The 19,370-nt window shown below is 41.2% G+C and overlaps 1 protein-coding gene across 1 annotated transcript in view; it reads right to left on the bottom strand.

Annotated features, from left to right (window-relative positions):
* Positions 1–253: 253 nt before the first annotated feature.
* Positions 254–19,370, bottom strand: part of LOC120932127 (tyrosine 3-monooxygenase-like) — a 65,664-nt gene continuing 46,547 nt past the window's right edge. Inside the window, exons 9-12 of the mRNA XM_040344283.1 lie at positions 12,642–12,698; positions 11,296–11,391; positions 8,307–8,440; positions 254–837 (exon numbers count right to left, since the gene is read on the bottom strand). Coding sequence (XP_040200217.1) covers positions 672–837; positions 8,307–8,440; positions 11,296–11,391; positions 12,642–12,698 — 453 coding nt within the window. The 3' untranslated portion in view covers positions 254–671. The remainder of the gene's footprint in view (positions 838–8,306; positions 8,441–11,295; positions 11,392–12,641; positions 12,699–19,370) is intronic.

Raw genomic sequence — 19,370 nt, 5'->3', positions numbered from 1 at the left:
GAACCTGCTCTCTATTTTCTCATCGTGAGATTCTCGGCAGTGTTTTCCTGCCGAGAAACCCGAGAGTGTGTATATTTACACATGCGTGGAAACCCGCGCATGCTCAAAATGACTTTGACGCATTCGCGGTAGCTTCCTCGTTCTTGCCATTCAAAAAAAAAAATGCGGTTCTTTTGAATGGAGTGTCTGTACACTCAGGCGGCAAGAGATTCTTGCCAAGAATCTCGTCAGGAAAAACAACGTTTTTTTCCTGACGAGATTCTGGCCCGTGTGTACAGGGCTTGAGAATATTGACCCACTCCCAGTCTGAGTTTTACTGTACATGGGATTACAAAACTGATTTGGGTAATTTACATTTACATTTAACAATAAATGTCATGTTTTAATGAAAACACCATGGTATTAAATGATGTTTTAAATATCTGCCCAAAGTTTAGCTTGAAATCATGCTGACCATTCAAAAGAATTCATTTTTACTGAAATTGTATCGGTTAAAAATATGTGTGAAGCAAATAAAATCTTACTAAGAACAAAGCTCAATGCCTAATAAATATATGTATTTTTTCCCTGACATTCAATAACTGCAAACATGAATGTTATATTTGAGTTATTCTAGCACATGGATATATTGACTCTATATTGACTTCTATGAAATCTAAGTTTTGTTTAGATTAGATCTTGCACATTTTGTCCAAAGCAAAGCACAGAGTGTTCAGTTCATCTTTGATTTGGCTCAGTGCTGTTTGGACTTTTTGGATAGAGTCTAATACTTCAACACTGCATGTCAAAGGATCATAGCGAAGTGAAAACAGTTTCTTCATCTTTAGGGCATATTGCCTGCAGAGAATAAAATAAATAATTATGATCAATTCCAGATTTTATGCTTATTTACATGCTTTTATTATTGTTGCATTTACATATATTTAGTATGTTAATGGTTTGGGCCTAATTAACTTTATGTTGCGCTACCCCCTCAGGAGCCGCTGGTTAGATTGGGATGGCATGTTATGTTACCTCTGTGATGTGTCTAGGGATGATGAGGATGATGATGATGCAATAATGGAATGTCCAAACAGCAGGGTGTCGTTTTCTGTGCTTTTATTTCTCGCCCAACATGGCAAACAGTTAACTTGAGGTATAGTGGTATAGTGGTATAGAGGTATAGTGTACCTGGACAGGCTTCTCACACCGACCTGGCAGCCAGAGTATCACTCTGAACCTTTGAGAAGGAAAACAAGTCTCTGCCACCGACTTGGCTCTAATGGAATTAGAATTAGGAGTGGAACATCTGCCACAGGCCCTCCACTCAGGAACGTAGATAATAGAGCGAATCCTCTCAGCTAATATAATTTGCCTGAATCTTCCTTTAGGTAGACTTCTTGATTTTGGGGTCACCGACTGACAAGTTGCAGCATACAACTTCTCAGTGTCCGGCTACCCAGATCCCAGATGGATTGTCTAAGCCCTATTGGATCACCTGCCTCCGGGCTCACCTCAGACCGACTCCCCACCGAACAGCATAACTCGCTTGGGATCTCCTTCATAGAATGTGGGGACCCAGTGAGTCACTGGGGCCCCTTTGCAGCTTCAGTTGCTCTGGGCCATGAGGGCCCAGAACTGGGAACTACGCGTAGAACGTGGGCCACGGCCTGGTAGGCCATCTCGCCGGGGGCCCGTGATATGCGCACCCTAAAGGTGGGTGCCGCACCCGGAACCAGGAACGGGTGAAAACGAACCCCACAAAATGGCGTCTGCCCAAGAATTACCGCCCCCCCCAGCATCCCCCACAAGGGGTGAAACACTCCTCTGATTGGCTGCTGGAGAAAGGTGCCTCTGCCTGACCTCCTCTGGCGCCACCTGCTATCCAAAGATGGAAATGTATCTTTGGAACACAGAATGAACCCACAGGACAGCCCAGCCTGGCAGAAACCCAATTTAACCAAATCAACATGGATGAGAGCAAAATAACTCTCTCATCCCCCTCTAAATTTAACATAGCACCTGTACTGAAAGTACACAGGCGCTACACTTATAATGTTTAACATGGTTTTAAATGTGTTCTATCGGTCCATTTTTAGACCTTTGTTTTAATTTGCACCTATATTTTGGGTGTAAGATGAAGCGTGGTCACACACAACATTCCCCAATCCCCCCAACCCCTTATCTGAATCGCAGCATTTTGTAATTATTTGAATTTAGCACTGGTGTTCATTGTTTCGCCCACACGGCCACCTCATCAAGGTCTGGAAATGCTCAATGGAAATTACCACTGAGGTAGATGTAAAGCATACTGTAGATCCTCCCTCCCTCTCCCAACTCCTCATGCACACTTACTTTAGCCCAATAACAGCAGCTCCATACATCCATATGAACCCAATACTGGTAGGACCAATTGCAAGAGCCCGTGCTTTGCACTCATGATGCAGTGGTCCTGGCAGAACACACAATCAGTGACAGTGTCACTAGGCAGAATGGGGAGATGCATGTTTACACTTGCCTCTCCCCGTTCTGCAGCTCTGTGACCCGATAGCGGGACACCCGTGGACATCGAGTCCGCGGGTCCTGTGGGCACGGTCACAGAGCTCGCAGCAGGGGCGCGCGGTGGAAATTTCAAAGTAACGTATATATACATAACTTTGCCCAGCCGTGCCATTCTGCCGACGTATATCTACAGGAGCCGGTCGGGAACCGGTTAAAGTAGTTGTAAAGCCTGGAGGTTTTTTATCCTCTGTATGCAGTTCCCCCTGAATCCCCCCCCAATACTTACCTCAACCCGATCCAGATCCAGTGAGTTGCATGAGAACGACTGCTGTCCTGGCTCTCTGCCTCCTTGTTGGCTCAGCGACACCAAAGGGAGCCATTGGCAACCCAAAACAAAAATATGCTGCATGAATATGAATTTATTTATTAATTCTTGGTTTATGTGTCTGTCTGAATCTGGATTTATAGGTCCCATAATTTCAGGAAATTTGGAGACAGTTGGAGAAGGGAATTACAAGAAGGTGAGCCAATATAGCCCTACTGCACTGCACAGTATAGAATATTACTTTAAATGTTAAATAGAGTAAATTGTGTCTAATAGAGTAACTCCACTTTTTTTGGGAAAAATAAATGAAGAAAAATAATATAGTATATATATAATATATTAATATAGAGTATACAATGGGGACACAAGTCATATTGTAAATGAATGTCAATAAAAATGATCTTCCCTTTTCAATCTGCAGCTGCTGTAATTTCCTGAAAATGCAATGCAATATGGCTACCTGGAGTTGTTCTGTACACAGAATGTGTACAGAACACACCCCAGAATAATCATTTCCAGCTTGTGTAATTGGCTCACCGATTTTGCCAGAAGTCTGCACTGTGGGACGCCCACAAAGCGTATATAAGAGGGATTTTTATTGCAGAAGGGGCAAAGAAAAATAAAATGAGAAGGAGTAAATTAAAAACACTAAAAGAGGAGATATATAGGCTGGAACAGGAACATAAATTACAGGGCCAAAAGAAGGAAACACTCCGTAAGTTAACTTTAACAAGGGATGAATATAAAGCCCTTGCCGGGCAAGAAACCAAGAATTTCATAGACAGGGTAGAGAGTGAAAGATATGTCTGGGGAAATAAACCTAGTAAAAACTTGGCCAGAATGGTAAGAAAAAAGAAAACCAGAAACTTTATCGAAAAAATCAGGAATGGGGATGGGGACTTAGTATACGCGACAAATAAAATAGCAGAATCTTTTAGAAGCTATTATGAAAAACTATACAATGTCCAACAGAAGATTAGGGACCCTGCCGAAAAAAAGGATAAGATCAGAGAAGTATTACGGCAAACTAATCTACCGAAGATAGAAGAGTATGAGATAGAAAGAATGGAGGAAAGTATTACTGAACAGGAGATAAGTGAGGTCTTAAAAAATACTCCCAATGGGAAAAGCCCGGGACCAGATGGCTTCACGTCGGCCTATATACAAAGGTTTAGTACTATCTTAGTCCCTAGACTATGTCAATATTTCAATGGGTTGGGGCGAGACTATGAGATGAGCAGAGAGGCATTAACAGCTACGATCACTGTCATTAAAAAAGAGGGAAAGGACAATACGAATTGTTCAGGGTTCCGACCTATCTCACTCCTGAATGCAGATACCAAACTGTATGCAAAAATTTTGGCCGAACGAATGAAGGGGGTGATGACTGCCATTGTCCACCCAGACCAGGTTGGTTTCATACCTGGGAGGGAGGGAAAGGACAATGGGGTTAGGGCACTTCTCCTCATGGAGCAGATCAAAGAAAGAGGGACCCCCGGTCTATTCCTGTCAGTAGACGCTGAGAAAGCGTTTGATAGGGTAGACTGGGGGTTCCTGATACAAACACTAGAATGTATAGGAATTGGCCCAAGGATGATCAAATGGATCAAAACGCTCTATTTCCACCCATGTGCTAGGATCAAGATCAATGGATCTTTATCCGCACCCTTCGAGATGAGAAATGGAACCAGGCAGGGTTGTCCCCTGTCCCCTCTTCTTTTTGTCTTATCATTGGAACCCCTGCTGGCAATGGTCCGACAAAATCCAGAAATATATGGAATAGAGGTTGGAGAAGATGAGCACAAATTATCCGCCTTCGCAGACGACATTCTATTCTATATAAGCAGCCCAAGAGTCACTCTCCCGAAGTTAATAGCTACCTTAAAACAATATGGTGAGGTGTCAAACTTTAAAATGAATACAGAAAAGACGGAGATCCTAAATATCAACATTCTTAAAGAAGAAGAACAATATCTGCGGAAGAAATATAATTTTAAATGGCAAAAAGAAATAAAATATCTGGGAATAAAACTGGCAAATTCCATAAAGAAAATATATAGAATAAACTTTATCCCCCTGCTCAACGAAATAAAAAGTGAAATTAAAAACATATTTAATAGACCAATTTCGTGGTTCGGGAGGATAAATGTAGTAAAAATGGTTCTCATCCCAAAAATTCTATACAAGTTTCAAATGGTCCCAATATACCTACCACCGTCATTTATCAAAATAATTAACTCCCTCATAATGAACTATATTTGGAATAATAAAAAACACAGGGTGTCTGCTCAAATCCTAAAACGGGCCAAGAAAAAGGGAGGCTTAGCTGTACCCGACATCAGATTGTATTATAATGCTTCGGTTCTCTCACGGGTAATAAAATGGGCTAAAGAATCCCAGGACAAAAGATGGTTAAATATTGAATGCACATTAGCGAGGGCACAGTTAGGGAGATTAATTTGGAATCCACCACAACACAGATTCTTACACTCCTCAACACACACAATTACTCATAATGCATGGAGGATCTGGGATAGACTTCACAAACAATTAAAAACAGAATTCAACTCACCCTTTATTGATTTAAAAGAAAATGAATATTTCATTCCAGGGACAAAAGAAGTAGGGTGAAATTGGATCACAAATAGAACACAGTTAAAAGATATAACACTAGATGGCAAAATTAGGACACTTCACGATATTAAATATAGGATTGGAATTAGGGCGCTCGACGAGTGGAGATACTTGCAGTTAGTCTCATTCGTCAAGCGCCTACCACACCCTTTGAGGTCACAAGAGGATTACACCTTATTGGAACAATTGTGTTGCATCGAAAGCTCAAAAGGAAATATATCTAAAATCTATAATTACTTGCAGAAAACGGAAGAGTTGGACACGCCAAAATACATCCAAAATTGGGAAACAGACTTAGGGGTCCCAAGGGGGAAAACGACCATAGGAAGAATCCTGAAAATGACTCACACCTCGGCAGTAGATGTAAGAACTGCCGAGATGAACTACAAATGTTTGACGAGGTGGTACGCCACCACAGATAAAATGGCAAAATTCAGAGGGGGAGAGTCAGAGAAATGCTGGAGAGGTTGTGAGTCAAGAGGAACAATGGCACACCTTTGGTGGGACTGCCTGAAAATTAAAGCCTATTGGAAAAAAATCTTGTCCCTGATAAATGTAATAACAAAAAAAGAAGTGGAAGATAACCCATGGGTAGTTCTCTTTCATGGGGGGGAGATTCCAGAGAAGGAGTACAAGGGTTCACTGATCCCTCATTTGCTGAACGCAGCGAAACGATTGATTCCCCTTAAATGGAGAGACGCGAAAAGTCCGCAAATGTGGGAGTGGATCGACTCCGTAGAGGACACTTATAGGAGAGAGAAATTAAAATACGGGAGCTATAAACATAGGGAAGGGGAAAAGGATATATGGGTACCCTGGTTGGAATTTAAAAAGTCCTGGAGGTTCGCAGAAAACCTGAGAGAGGAATAGGAACGCATTTTTCAATTAAGAGAATGAATTCTTATAGTGGAGTCGTGGGATGGTCCAGGGAGGGGGTGGGTAGGGGGGGGAGGGGGGATTTAGTTGGGGAGGGGGGAGATGGGGTGCTGGGTATTTTTTTGTCACGCAGATAAAATCTTTTAAAAATTCCGTACTTACTATAAAAGAGTGAGTTCCAAACGGTGAGAAAAAAAAAAAAAAAAAAGGAAAATATAAAAATAAACACATAAATAAAATAAAAATAATAACAAGTATAAAAACTTGCAAAAGAAATACACCACAAATGATGCTAAACCAGATGTAGAGACGGAATTATGAATAAAATCATGAGCAAGTCTCTCGCTGTGGTGAAGTCTGAAGTGGCAAAAAAAAAAAAAAAAAGAAAAAAAAAGAAAAAAAAAAAAGAAGTCTGCACTAAGATACAAGTCAGATTCCAGGCATCCCCTGCAACAAAAATGTCATTTTTGGTGAGATACTGCCAATAGGAACACGTCTAAAGGGATGCAGGCCCAGTAGATTTCCTCATTAGTGCTCTACAGCTGCCACAGCTGATTGATATTTATGAAACCATTCCCATTAGACTTTCCTTCATGGGCACAGAGAGACACAGGGATTTCTTCAGAATAACAAAATGTAGGAACCTGCAACAAAGATTGTTAAAATCCTTCCAATGTACATAAATCACCCATGTTTTTTTTGCAACAAAAGTGGAGTTATGCTTTATGAAATGGCTATTATTTTTTAAATTGGTTAAACATTATGGGGCATATCCACAAAAGAATTATGCCGGCGTATCTCTTGATACGCCACGTAATTTCAAATTTTGCGCGTCGTATCTTTGTTTTGTATCTACAAAACAAGATACGACTGCATCTCGGATCGATCCGACAGGCGTACGTCTTAGTACGCCGTCAGATCTTAGATGTATATTTTCGGCGTCCGCTAGGTGGCGTTTCCGTCAAATTCCGCGTCGAGTATGCAAATTAGCTATTTAGCGATCCACGAACGTACGTCCGGCCGGTGCATTTTTTTACGTCGTTTGCGTTTGGCTTTTTCCGGCATATAGTTACCCCTGCTATTATGAGGCGTACTCAATGTTAAGTATGGCCGTCGTTCCCGCCTCGCATTTTGAATTTTTTACGTCGTTTACGTAAGTCGTTCGCGAATAGGGATTTGCGTAGAATGACGTCACTGGTCGTAAGCATTGGCTTGTTCCGGTTTAATTTCGAGCATGCGCACTGGGATACCCCCACAGACGGCGCATTGCTCCGTTAAAAAAAACGTTGTTTACGTCGGGTCACGACGTATTTACATAAAACACGCCCCCATCACATCTATTTGAATTCCGCGTCCTTACGCAGCCAAAGATACACTACGCCGCCGTAACTTACGGCGCAAATTCTTTGAGGATTCAAAAAAATAAAAATAAGTTACGGCGGCGTAGTGTATCTTAGATACGCTGCACCCGGTGGAAAGATGCGCCGAGGTACGTGAATCTACCCCTATATATCCCCTAAATAAATTCCTTCTATTATGAAAAGTTGTGGTGCTTGGAGATACAAGTGGAGGACCCCTTAGCACCTAAAAATGTATGAGTATGAAGAAATGTAAACAAGATCTTTGGCTTGATTAAATAATTTGTATAGCTAAATGATTTTCACAAGAGTGGTTGTCTCTGATCATGTGGTCTGAGGCCACTCATATAGAATATATCCATGGTGACATCTATTTAACTCATTGTTCTATCTTTGATTACCTGCCATAGGTGTGCACAGCTCAAACATACATGTGTGTGTATATGTATATACAGTATATATATATATATATATATATATATATATATATATATATATTACATATAGGTCAGCAGTTTGTCCTTGCAATAAAACATTTAAACTCTACATTTAACCCATTTCTAAAAGCTACTGTTAGTTATTTACAGATAATCCTTTCTGTCTGACCCATATTTTTATGAATACCCACTCACCGGAATTTGGCTTTGGAGTCATCAAAGCTTTCTGACACAAAATATACTGGCTGGAAGCAATTGTCCTCATATGGCTGGACTGCAGTAATTTCTGGATCAAAAGGCCGAAGCTCAGGCTTATTTGATAATGCATACTGAAATAATACATAAATTAGTGTACATATATGATATAAAAAGGAAGTACAAAAAGATCAAGCAAGACATAAAAAAAAAAAAAAATGGAAAACAATAAGAGAGAGAAAATAAAATAATGTTCTGAGGGGGGATTGACTTCTCAGGGGAGAGTGGCCTTTAGTTTTCTTAAGAAATAGTAATGAGTAAGCTACCAACTTAGCAGAGAACTATTTATGTTATAGGGGAAATTACACTGTATCCAAAATGACTAGATCCTAAAGTTTTACCGTTTGAAACAAAATCACTGTGCAATCTAGGGTCACTGGTAGGTTAAAAATCACTGTTGAGTTTCTAAAACTGTAGCTTCTTTTGAATGCCATACATGTAGGTTTTTTGGTTTTTTGCAGCACCCCCTACAGCCTGTCTAAAAAACTTCCATTACCAGTGATCCTGTGCCTTGCCTAATGTCAGGGAAGCAAAATACATTGAGCCAGCACACCCAGGATTGAGCACTCCTCCTTATTTGAAATCAGTGCATGCGCAATGTGGGTGTCTCACTTTGAAAGCAGCAGCTTCTTCTTCCACACTTGCATTATGTTCGGTCTTACTTATTGATTGATTCAACTCTTCAAAGAATTAAAGAGGAAATGGTCCTAAGGTAGGTGCAAGGCCTGGTCCCCAGTCATATGAAGGCATTCCTACCAGAAGTGCAGAGTTGCATCCAGGGCCGCTTTAATAGCATCATGGGCCCCTGGGCAAATTAATGCACTGGGACCCCTACCAGCCTGCCCCAATTTACACACCTACTTTCAAGAAATAATGTATAAATAGTTGATAGAATTAAACATATAATCATTAGTACTTTCAATAAAATCGATTTTTCAAAAGGAAAACATTCCATAGATCAAAGACTAGTCAACACAAAGGTCACAGTACAGGGGCAATGCAGAAGGGCACAGTATAGGGGGGGGGGGGGGGGTCAGGAGGGCGCAATACTGGGATCCGGAGGGTACAGTATAGGTTACAGGACAGGACCATATCGGGACAGTTTAGTAAAAAGCATGACTGTCCCAGCAAATCCAGGACAGTTGGCAAGTATGATTTAATGCAAGATTATTGTGGGGCCCCCATGTACCTGGGGCCCCTGGGCAGTGCCCAGGAGTGCCCTTGCATTAAGATGGCCCTGGTTGCATCATCTACTCTGCCTTTCTTAAAAATTGAGGATATACTTTTCTGCTGAAACTCATAACAGATGAGGAAAGGGTCTATTTTACAAAAATACATTAAAATATAGCACATAAAGGGTTATATAGGACAGTATTTGTTAAGGGGCCCTTGTTAACTATGGTAGAGGGTCCTGCAGTTTTTATTTAGGCATCTCATGATCATATTTTTTTTGGGGCTTTTCTGTAAACTTCTGTTTTGTAGGAGGAGCTGGAAGATATCCTTGGACCTGCAAGTTCCACCTTGCCTTTTATTGGCAGCAGACAGTAGTGGGCAGATTTCATATCTATAATTGGTCTGGATTGTGGCTATGGAATCCGTCCACTGCTGTCTGCTGTCAATGACATGCCAGGCAGACCTAATGGGTCTTTCAAGCCCCGTACACATGACCGGTTTTCCTGCCAGGAAAACTGCCAAGAGAGCTTTTGGCCGGGAAAATCGTATGCTGTATGCTTCCTAGCAGAACGGAATCATAACAGGAAAATAGAGAACCTGCTCTTTATTTTGCGATCAGGATTCCTGGCGGAATTTATTGCCGCCAGATTTACTAATAATCTATGGGAAACACTGCGAGGCAGTGCCCATGGAGCATACACACGGCCAGGATTCCTGGCCAAAGCTCCATGGCAGTTTTCCTGCCGGGTTCTCGGCTTTCCCCTCGGTTTTCACGGCAGACTTTTTACCGCCATGAAAACAGAGCGTGTGTACAGGGCTTCAGAGTTTCCAACCAGGATCCATCCACCCCAAAACAAAACTCATTGGCCTTGCTCCTGTCTGTATAACAGTTTTACTGAGTTGCACAGAGGAAGGAGTATCCTGTGTGGACACTTTGACCTCAGTGCAGTCCTCCATGTGATTGATTCATGTACCTGTTTCTGACAGTTACATGAACCTGTTGCAAGCACTGACAATTGTGGTACAGTGGCTCAAAAGAAGTATATGGGGTGTTTACAACACTTTTTATAAATTCCATGGTATATTTTTCTTGTAATTTGCACAGCGAAATTTCACCAAATGAAGTTGTGTTTGCTTCCATTTTTTAAAAATTTCTCTTGCATAAGAATGAGTATTCATAAGTGAACACAGGTTCAAATAATTGACTACCATTCACTTTGCAAAGTGAACATAAACCTTTCCAAGTGGACATTTACTTTCCTAAGTGAACAGCCTTTATTTAGTAAGAAAATACTCACTATATTTGTTATAAACTCCTTCATTTTCAGGGAAAATTTAAGCATTAAAGATAAGTCAATGTAAAACAGAGGACAGATGGAAATGGTTATAATAGTGGGAAACCTGGACACTCCTGTAATATGACTGCTGCTGGAATTGATTAAATAAGCAAACTGACCATTTCAAATAAGTTATGTATCTGCCTACACACTACTATATACATTTTGCTCACATTGATACATATACAATTTCTTATACATTTAGCTGAGGCAGGGTATGTGAAAAGGAAACAGGCTAGAGCCTTGGACAACAAGGTTTTATACACGTTACAGACTCTTGTTTATGTAAGTCTTCAAGTTCAACATTTTGATGATTAAAATTTCACTGCAAGTAGCATCACTTCTGTAAATACAGATGTTCTTATTTGAGATAAAAAAAAAAGAAAAAAAAACTGAATGAACTATAAAGCAATTCTTACCTTAAGCTCCCCATAAGATGACAGCAAGCCAGCTCCATAGGCTCTGATAGACTCGTTCTGCTTGCAGAGTCCAAACTCAATGGTAAACCAATAAAGCTGAAATACAAAATATCAACTGTTTTACCAAACTGCATGTGTAGTATGATACTGGTAAATAAGCACCACTCATTATAACCTGTATTCTGTGCTCATATTTATAGTTATTTCCTTGTATTTTCTTATTTTTTATATTTTTTTTTTATTGCCATATTGTTTCACTGGAACGGAAAGCTGTTCACCTATCAGGTGTGTGATTTATTCACTTCATTTTACACAAGGTACAATAAAGAAACATGATGGACCTGGAAAAACAGGTGGTGTATAGAATTCAAGAAAACACATCAATTTAGTCATGATATAGTATCCCAAAACAATGCTACCAAGGTAAGTAGCTAGCATTATTCTGCAGATGTGATTTTGATCTTGTTGTTTTAATAATCAAAGTACCGATGACAGTACAGAGTGAATTATGTTGTGCCACATACTACTGCAGGTGTGAGCATATTTATATATACATATACAGACAGTGTTGGGGTACTAGCGAATGTGAGGTACTTGTGGGTCTTATGCCTCGTATACACGATCGAAATTTCTGATGGAAAAAGTCAGGCGGAATTTTTTCATCGGATATTCAGACCTTGTGTATGCCCCATTGGACTTTTTCCAACGGAAATTCCGGCAGAGTTAAAAAGAGAACATGTTCTCTTTTTTTCAGACAGAAAAAATTTCTATCGGAAATTCCGTTCGTCTGTATGGAACTCAGAATTTGGTGTGACAGTGTGTATGGCAAGACAGCTTGAACAGAATTCCGTTGGAAAAACCCGTTGGAGTTTATTCCGACAGAAACTGAGATTGTGTGTACAGGGCATGAGATAGTTGTTTCCATAATGCTTAGTAAAAGCTCAATTTGGGCTACTAATTACAATTAGGGCTATAAACTGGGCAGCACAAATTTTACCCAAATTGGCCATACATGCATACATACCAACATATTTGATAAGACTGGATGTCTGACAACCAATTAGACTACACAAGTAATTGTATGGTACATAGAACACATGGTCATCCAATATCTAACTATTTGATGTCCAAGTGATTAGTAATTACATCAGGTAGGAGGAGTGGCATTAGCCACAAACTCAAAGTGTTTTCTATCATTCAAAATACTTTTCAATATAATATTACTCATGTTTCATCACAGCCATTTGGGAAAAGAGTGTCCATGTTAAGAGCTAACTCTTATAAAATGTTTTATTGTAGTTTCTATTCTCATTGTAGGTCATTTAGCTTGTCAGTGTCAGACTCACCGTTGCCAATTGTTGTATATCTTCCTCAGATGCTCCTAGTGAGGCTAGACCAATATCCTGAACAATTCAAAAGTAAAATCAATTCTTAAAATATAAACTGTGTACTTGGTAAAATAAGTATTTTTTTTGTGTTTTTGTTGTTATTACTAGTATTATAGTAGTATTAGTGGTATTGTAATTAGTAGTAATAAAAACAAGCATAGTAAGAGAGGAATGTATCATTAGGCACAATAGACTTATGCCTATACTGTACGTAGCTGAGACGATGTGTTGTCATATTCTGCTCCCTATTGCAGAATGCTGCGGAAGTCACATGGTGGGCAACTGCGCATGAGCTCCAACGGCAAATGTGATGCGTTCCAGGGGATTTACGACACTACCCTTCAGTGAACCCATCACAATTTGTCGCGGAAGTGACGTATTACCATAGACGGAGCGGGGGGAGAGAGAGAGAGACCCATTCACAGCGAGAGAGAAATAGAGATATAGAGATACTGAGATACATTCAGAGCGAGAGAGAGATCGTGTACATATATTTTATATAACGGAAGTAATGCACATAGGGGAGGTAATCCCCTCCCTGAGCCCCGGTTCTCTCTCAGTATCTCTATATCTGTATCCCTCTCTCGCTCTGAATGTATCTCAGTATCTCTATATGTCTATTTCTCTCTCGCTCTGAATGGGTCTCTCTCTCTCTCCCCCCGCTCCGTGTATGGTAATACGTCACTTCCGTGACAAATTGTGATGGTTCACTGAAGGGTAGTGTCGTAAATCCCCTGGAACACATCACATTTGCCGTTGGAGCGCATGCGCAGTTGGCCGTCACGTGACTTCCGCAGCATTCTACGATAGGCAGCAGAATATGACACTGCAACGGCTTTACCTTATCTTAGGCATTCTTTTTCTGTTACTACTGGGAACATTTCATGTAACATTTTTTACACATTTTTACAATATTTTATGTCAGGTAAGCACCACAAAATATTTTAGATTAACAAGGTAATTCTAGCAAAAAAAACATTACAAAATGTGCCAAAAGTGTGTTCCCTACCAGCATTCTTTAGAGAAGGATACTCGTTCTTGTCTGGTAAAAACAAACTTTGCATACTTTTTGTTTTGCTGCATATGGAATAAATTAAAAACTAAAAGATGGGGCCACTTTCCTGGGATTGCGGCCTCCCTAGCCCAGGTTATGGGATCAGGTGGTTTAGCTGGTTAAGGGTTAATTAAGGGGCCAGAGGGGAGCTAGCTAGGAAGAGCCAAATGGGGCCAAGGGAATGTGCTGGAAGGACAGGGAGAGGCTATTTAAGGGCCTGCAGGTGCCGGGGCACTTCCTCTTGCCAGGTGGACAGCAAGGAATCTGTGTAACTCGCTGTGTAACTCTCTCCTGGACTTAGTGCGTATCCCTTACCCGATGGAGGCTTTAATGCTGAAGCTCCTGGAGAAGGCAGGCGGCACTGGAGGAGAGGCATGGCTGAGGCGGTGCTTGGCGTCAGCCCCGGAGAAGGAGACACAGCGGATGGAGGTGAAAGGAGGTGGCTTAGCGGTGGGAGGCGAGCTGTCGGAAGACAATGGCGCTGGGCGGGGAATGACTGTACCTGCCCCGTCGCAGAGAACAAGGAGGAGCGTTCGGGCTCCGGAAGAAGCCGAAGCAGCTCTGATGCCTCAAGCACAGGCAGAGCAAAATGGTAGCATGACAACGAGAAGCAGTGGCGGCGGGAAGAAGCGGACCTACTCAGAGTCGCCTGCATGAAGAGGAGGACGCCACAGAGAGACAATCAGGTCACCAGGTTCCCAGGCAGCAGCGTGGACCCACACAGCACAGTGGTCAGTGCTTGGAGGTGCTACATCAGGCATCCGGGTCACAGGCACTACAAGGACAAGACCCTGCATTGCTGCTGGAGCAGGCGGCTCAGCAGCAGGCGTTGCAGCCCTCAGCGGTGGGTGAGTTGAACCAGCTAAATGTGTTATCTGGTTTAGTAGGGTCTCTGTCAGTGTTGATTCAATCTCTATCTAAAGTACCTGCTTTTTCTGAGCCTTCAGCCTCTCTTGTTAACCCTGTTGCTTCTTCTAATAATCTCTATGTCCTTCCTGTCAGTATATTCTCACAGCAAAATGATCTGTGCAATGTTAGTTCTCAGCCTGATTCATTACATACAGTTGCTAGGGTTAATGTACCTGAAAAATATATGAAGGATGTTATGCCCTGTGAGATGTCCCCTTTAGTGTACCATTTAAGTGCTGCTATGAAGGATAACATTTGGAAAAAATTTCCACGTTTCTTCATTGGGTGCTTAGCATGCGGTCTGGGTCTGATAGTATAGTTCACTATCTAGATGATTTTTTATTTATTGGTCCATTGGATTCTAGGCTATGTTCAGATTATGGAAAAAATGAGGAAAAGGGTCAATAGGGCTCTTGAAAAATGTATGCCTCAGATAGGGGGTTTGTCTTATCTCCATGTGGACCTGGAGGGAGGTTATCCGGGTTTGTACAGGCAGGATGGGGTCCACTTGTCTGAAGTAGGGATTGATAATGTGGGCTTGCAAAACATTATCGAGAAGGCCGCACCACTTGGGGTGGGCCGGGCTTGATGCTCAAGTCCGGCGTGTGGGGACTTTATTTATATTTGAAATTGTGCTACTGCTTGAGTTGTAAGAACTGAGCAGGTAGAAATATGTTATATGATGGTTTATGAAGTTTTGAATGAATAAATAAAAGCTATGGAAATTATTTGTGAAAAAACAATAAAGGTGTCGCGGCCAAGTTTTTGCCAAAGTAAAAGTCAAGTGTTTATTTAATAAGTTGTATCTGGGGAATTGGATAAATGAAAATGAGCATAGGTTCACCTTATTCACAAACTTCTGGATTTACTCCTTCGGTACAGTCCCCCACCCCCTTCCCCCCCAGTGTGTAGTATTTTTTTCAAATGTTATCAGGATGGTCATATGTTGTCTTTTTCTTCAGGTTCTTCAGGTTCAGGTCCACTCTCCAGAGTTGGATGGTCTTCAGTTATGCAGAGTGTTGTGATGATGGCAGTGATTTTCTCTGCATCTATGTGTTTGACAGAATGTTGTGGTGGTGCTCGCTATAAGTATGGGTCCATGCACTCACAGGATTATCTTTGTCTTCCAGCTTGAATAATGTAAAGAATGTGTCCGCACTCTGTCTTGCAGAATGCATAGGACTTTATTGTACATTAAAATACACAGCCCCACCAAAACATCACTCTTTGATGCATTTCACCCAAGGGGCGTAATCATAGGCACAGAAAAAACAGAAAGGGGTAGACTCATTTCTACTGTTATCTTCATCCAATTTAAAATCACTTAGAGATAAAGTGCCTTGAAAAAGTATTCATACAAATTTTCCACATTTTGTCATGTTACAACCAAAAACATAAATGTATTTTATTGGGATGTTATGTGATAGACACAAAGTGACACATAGTTGTGAGGTTGAAGGAGAATGATAAATGGTTTTCATTTTTTTTTTACAAATAAAATATCTGAAAAGTGTGGCCTGCATTTGTATTTAGCCCCCTTTACTCTGATACCCCTAAATAAAATCTAGTGGAACCAATTGCCTTCAGAATTTACCTAATTAGTAAATAGAGTCCACCTGTGTGTAATTTAATCTCAGTATAAATGCAGCTGTTCTGTGAAGCCCTCAGAGGTTGGTTAGAGAACCTTAGTGAACAAACAGCTTAACAACTTGCTTACTGGGCACATATACCCCCTTCCTGACCAGAGGACTTTTTGCGTTTCGGCACTGCGTTGATTTAACTGACAATTGCGCGGTCGAAAAACCAATCAAAAACGTAAATGTATTTCATTGGGTTTTTATGTGATAGACCAACACAAATTGGCACATAATTGTAAAGAGAGAGGAAAATGATAAATGGTTTTCATTTTTTTTTTTACAAATAAATATGTGAAAAGTTTGGCGTGAATTTCTATTCAATATTTTGTAGAACCATCTTTCGGGGCAATTACAGCTGCAAGTCTGTTTGAATGTGTCTTTTAATGAATACATCATTAGCCCACTTCTCTGACTCTCAAAGCCAATCCAAGCAGGCTACTGTACGTAGCCTGCTCAGATTGACAGAGATTGTTACTCCAATCCGAGCAGGCTCTGTATTTATTTGAATACATCGCTCACTGGGATTGGCTAAGCGGTATATACTGTATGTAGCCGAAGCTACAGTACATACAGTATAACCGCACATTCAGCAGGCATCCGAGCAGCTGACCAGGCGTATAAGACGACCCCTGCTTTTTGGACAGTTTTTTTAAGTGTAAAAGGTAGTCTTATACACCAGCAAATACAGTATACTTTAATGCATATATATATATATATATATAATTATTATTATTATTATTATTATTAATATTATTATTATTACCCAGAGGTCTCCAGGGCCCCTGGATGGCAACCCCCCCCCCCTTTTTTTTTTTAAATAAAAATAAATACATTTTTATATATATATATATATATATATATATATATATATATATATATATATATATATATTATTAAAGGGCTCAGAGGTCCCCAGAGGTCCCCTTTTTTTATGTATTTTTTATAAATGTTTATTTTGTTTTATTTTTTATTTTTTAATTAAAGGGCCCAGAGGTTTATTTTTTATTTTTAATAAAGAGCCCAGGATGGCTACCCCCCTTTATATATATATATATATATATATATATATATATATATATATATATATACATACAGTACAGACAAAAAGTTTGGACACACCTTCTCATTCAAAGAGTTTTCTTTATTTTCATGACTATGGAAATTATAGATTCACACTGAAGGCATCAAAACTATGAATTAACACATGTGGAATTATACATAACAAAAAAGTGTGAAACAACTGAAAATATATTTCATATTCTAGGTTCTTCAAAGTAGCCACCTTTTGCAGCAGACACATCTCTAGAACTGTTAAGAGGAGACTGTGTGAATCAGGCCTTCATGGTAGAATATCTGCTAGGAAACCACTGCTAAAGAAAGGCAACAAGCAGAAGAGACTTGTTTGGGCTAAAGAACACAAGGAATGGACATTTGACCAGTGGAAATCTGTGCTTTGGTCTGATGAGTCCAAACTTGAGATCTTTGGTTCCAACCCCCGTGTCTTTGTGCGACACAGAAAAGGTGAACGGATGGACTCTACATGCCTGGTTCCCACCGTGAAGCATGGAGGAGGAGGTGTGATGGTGTGGGGGTGCTTTGCTGGTGACACTGTTGGGGATTTATTCAAAATTGAAGGCATACTGAACCAGCATGGCTACCACAGCATCTTGCAGCGGCATGCTATTCCATCCGGTTTGCGTTTAGTTGGACCATCATTTATTTTTCAACAGGACAATGACCCCAAACACACCTCCAGGCTGTGCAAGGGCTATTTGACCAAGAAGGAGAGTGATGGGGTGCTGCGCCAGGTGACTACCTCTTCAAGCTCATCAAGAGAATTCCAAGAGTGTGCCAAGCAGTAATCAAAGCAAAAGGTGGCTACTTTGAAGAACCTAGAATATGAAATATATTTTCAGTTGTTTCACACTTTTTTGTTATGTATAATTCCACATGTGTTAATTCATAGTTTTGATGCCTTCAGTGCGAATCTAAAATTTTCATAGTCATGAAAATAAAGAAAACTCTTTGAATGAGATGGTGTGTCCAAACTTTTTGTCTGTACTGTATATATATTTTTTTTCTTTATTTCTTCTTTTTTTTGTAAAGGCCCCCCCCCCCGCTTCTCAATTTGCGGCAGCCCCCGCACTTCTCAATTTCAGGCGGCTGCCTGACAGCTTCTTCCCGCAGTCCCGCGAAAAGGGTTTATTTTCCCGCACTGCAAGAGGAGGCAGCATGAAAGCAGGAGGAACCGGAGCGGTGTGTGGAGGGAAGAAAGCCGACAGCCAGGCTAATGACAGTCTGTGACCCCGGTTGTCGGCACCCCACTCAACAACTGCAAGACCCCCCCCCCAGGAGGAACCGGAGCGGTGTGTGGATGTCTGCTGAAGGGAAGAGAGCCGACACATTCCATGCACAGGTGAGAGGCACTCCCCCCTGCTCAACAACTTTAATGCGCACCCCCCCCGCTCAACAACTATGATCCCCCCCTCACCCAACATCTTTGATTCCCCCCCAATTCTCGGCTCCAGGGGGCCCCTTCAACACTCAAGCCCAGGGGCCCCCACCACCCTAAGTCCTGCCCTTCCTACAGTTGATCTAGAGGAAGGCAGAAAACCCCAGCAGGGGAAAAATACTTTTTCCTGATCCCCCAAGAGGCAATTGATAATTCCCTGGATCAACTTTGCCTATAAATGCTAGTATCCAGTTATATTATTTAGGAAAGAATCCAGGCATTTAAAGCTATCACACATCAATATTTGTTGGAGTGGCCTGTAAAATAAATGGATGGCAATGGCACTGGCACTGAAATTGACTACTCAATACATCGCCATCAGGGCAGGGGTCAAGTCCTGGGGAAAAAAATGTGGGAACTCCCACCCAAGATCCACTCCCCCACCAAATTTTTTTTTATATATATATGCATATATATTTCACAGAAAATACTGGTGCTGGCCTTGCTGGTCTCAGTACTGGCCTGACTGGTCTTGGTGCTGGCCTGGCTGGTCTCAGGCTGCTGGCTGGCTGGCCGCGGGGTACTTGGTGCTGGCCTGGCTAGTCTCAGTGCTGGCCTGGCTGGTCTCAGGGTGC

This window comes from Rana temporaria, chromosome 3 (genome assembly GCF_905171775.1).
Source record: "Rana temporaria chromosome 3, aRanTem1.1, whole genome shotgun sequence".
In the NCBI taxonomy this organism is placed as follows: Eukaryota; Metazoa; Chordata; class Amphibia; order Anura; family Ranidae; genus Rana; species Rana temporaria.
This window is presented reverse-complemented; position numbering and strand designations above follow the sequence as displayed.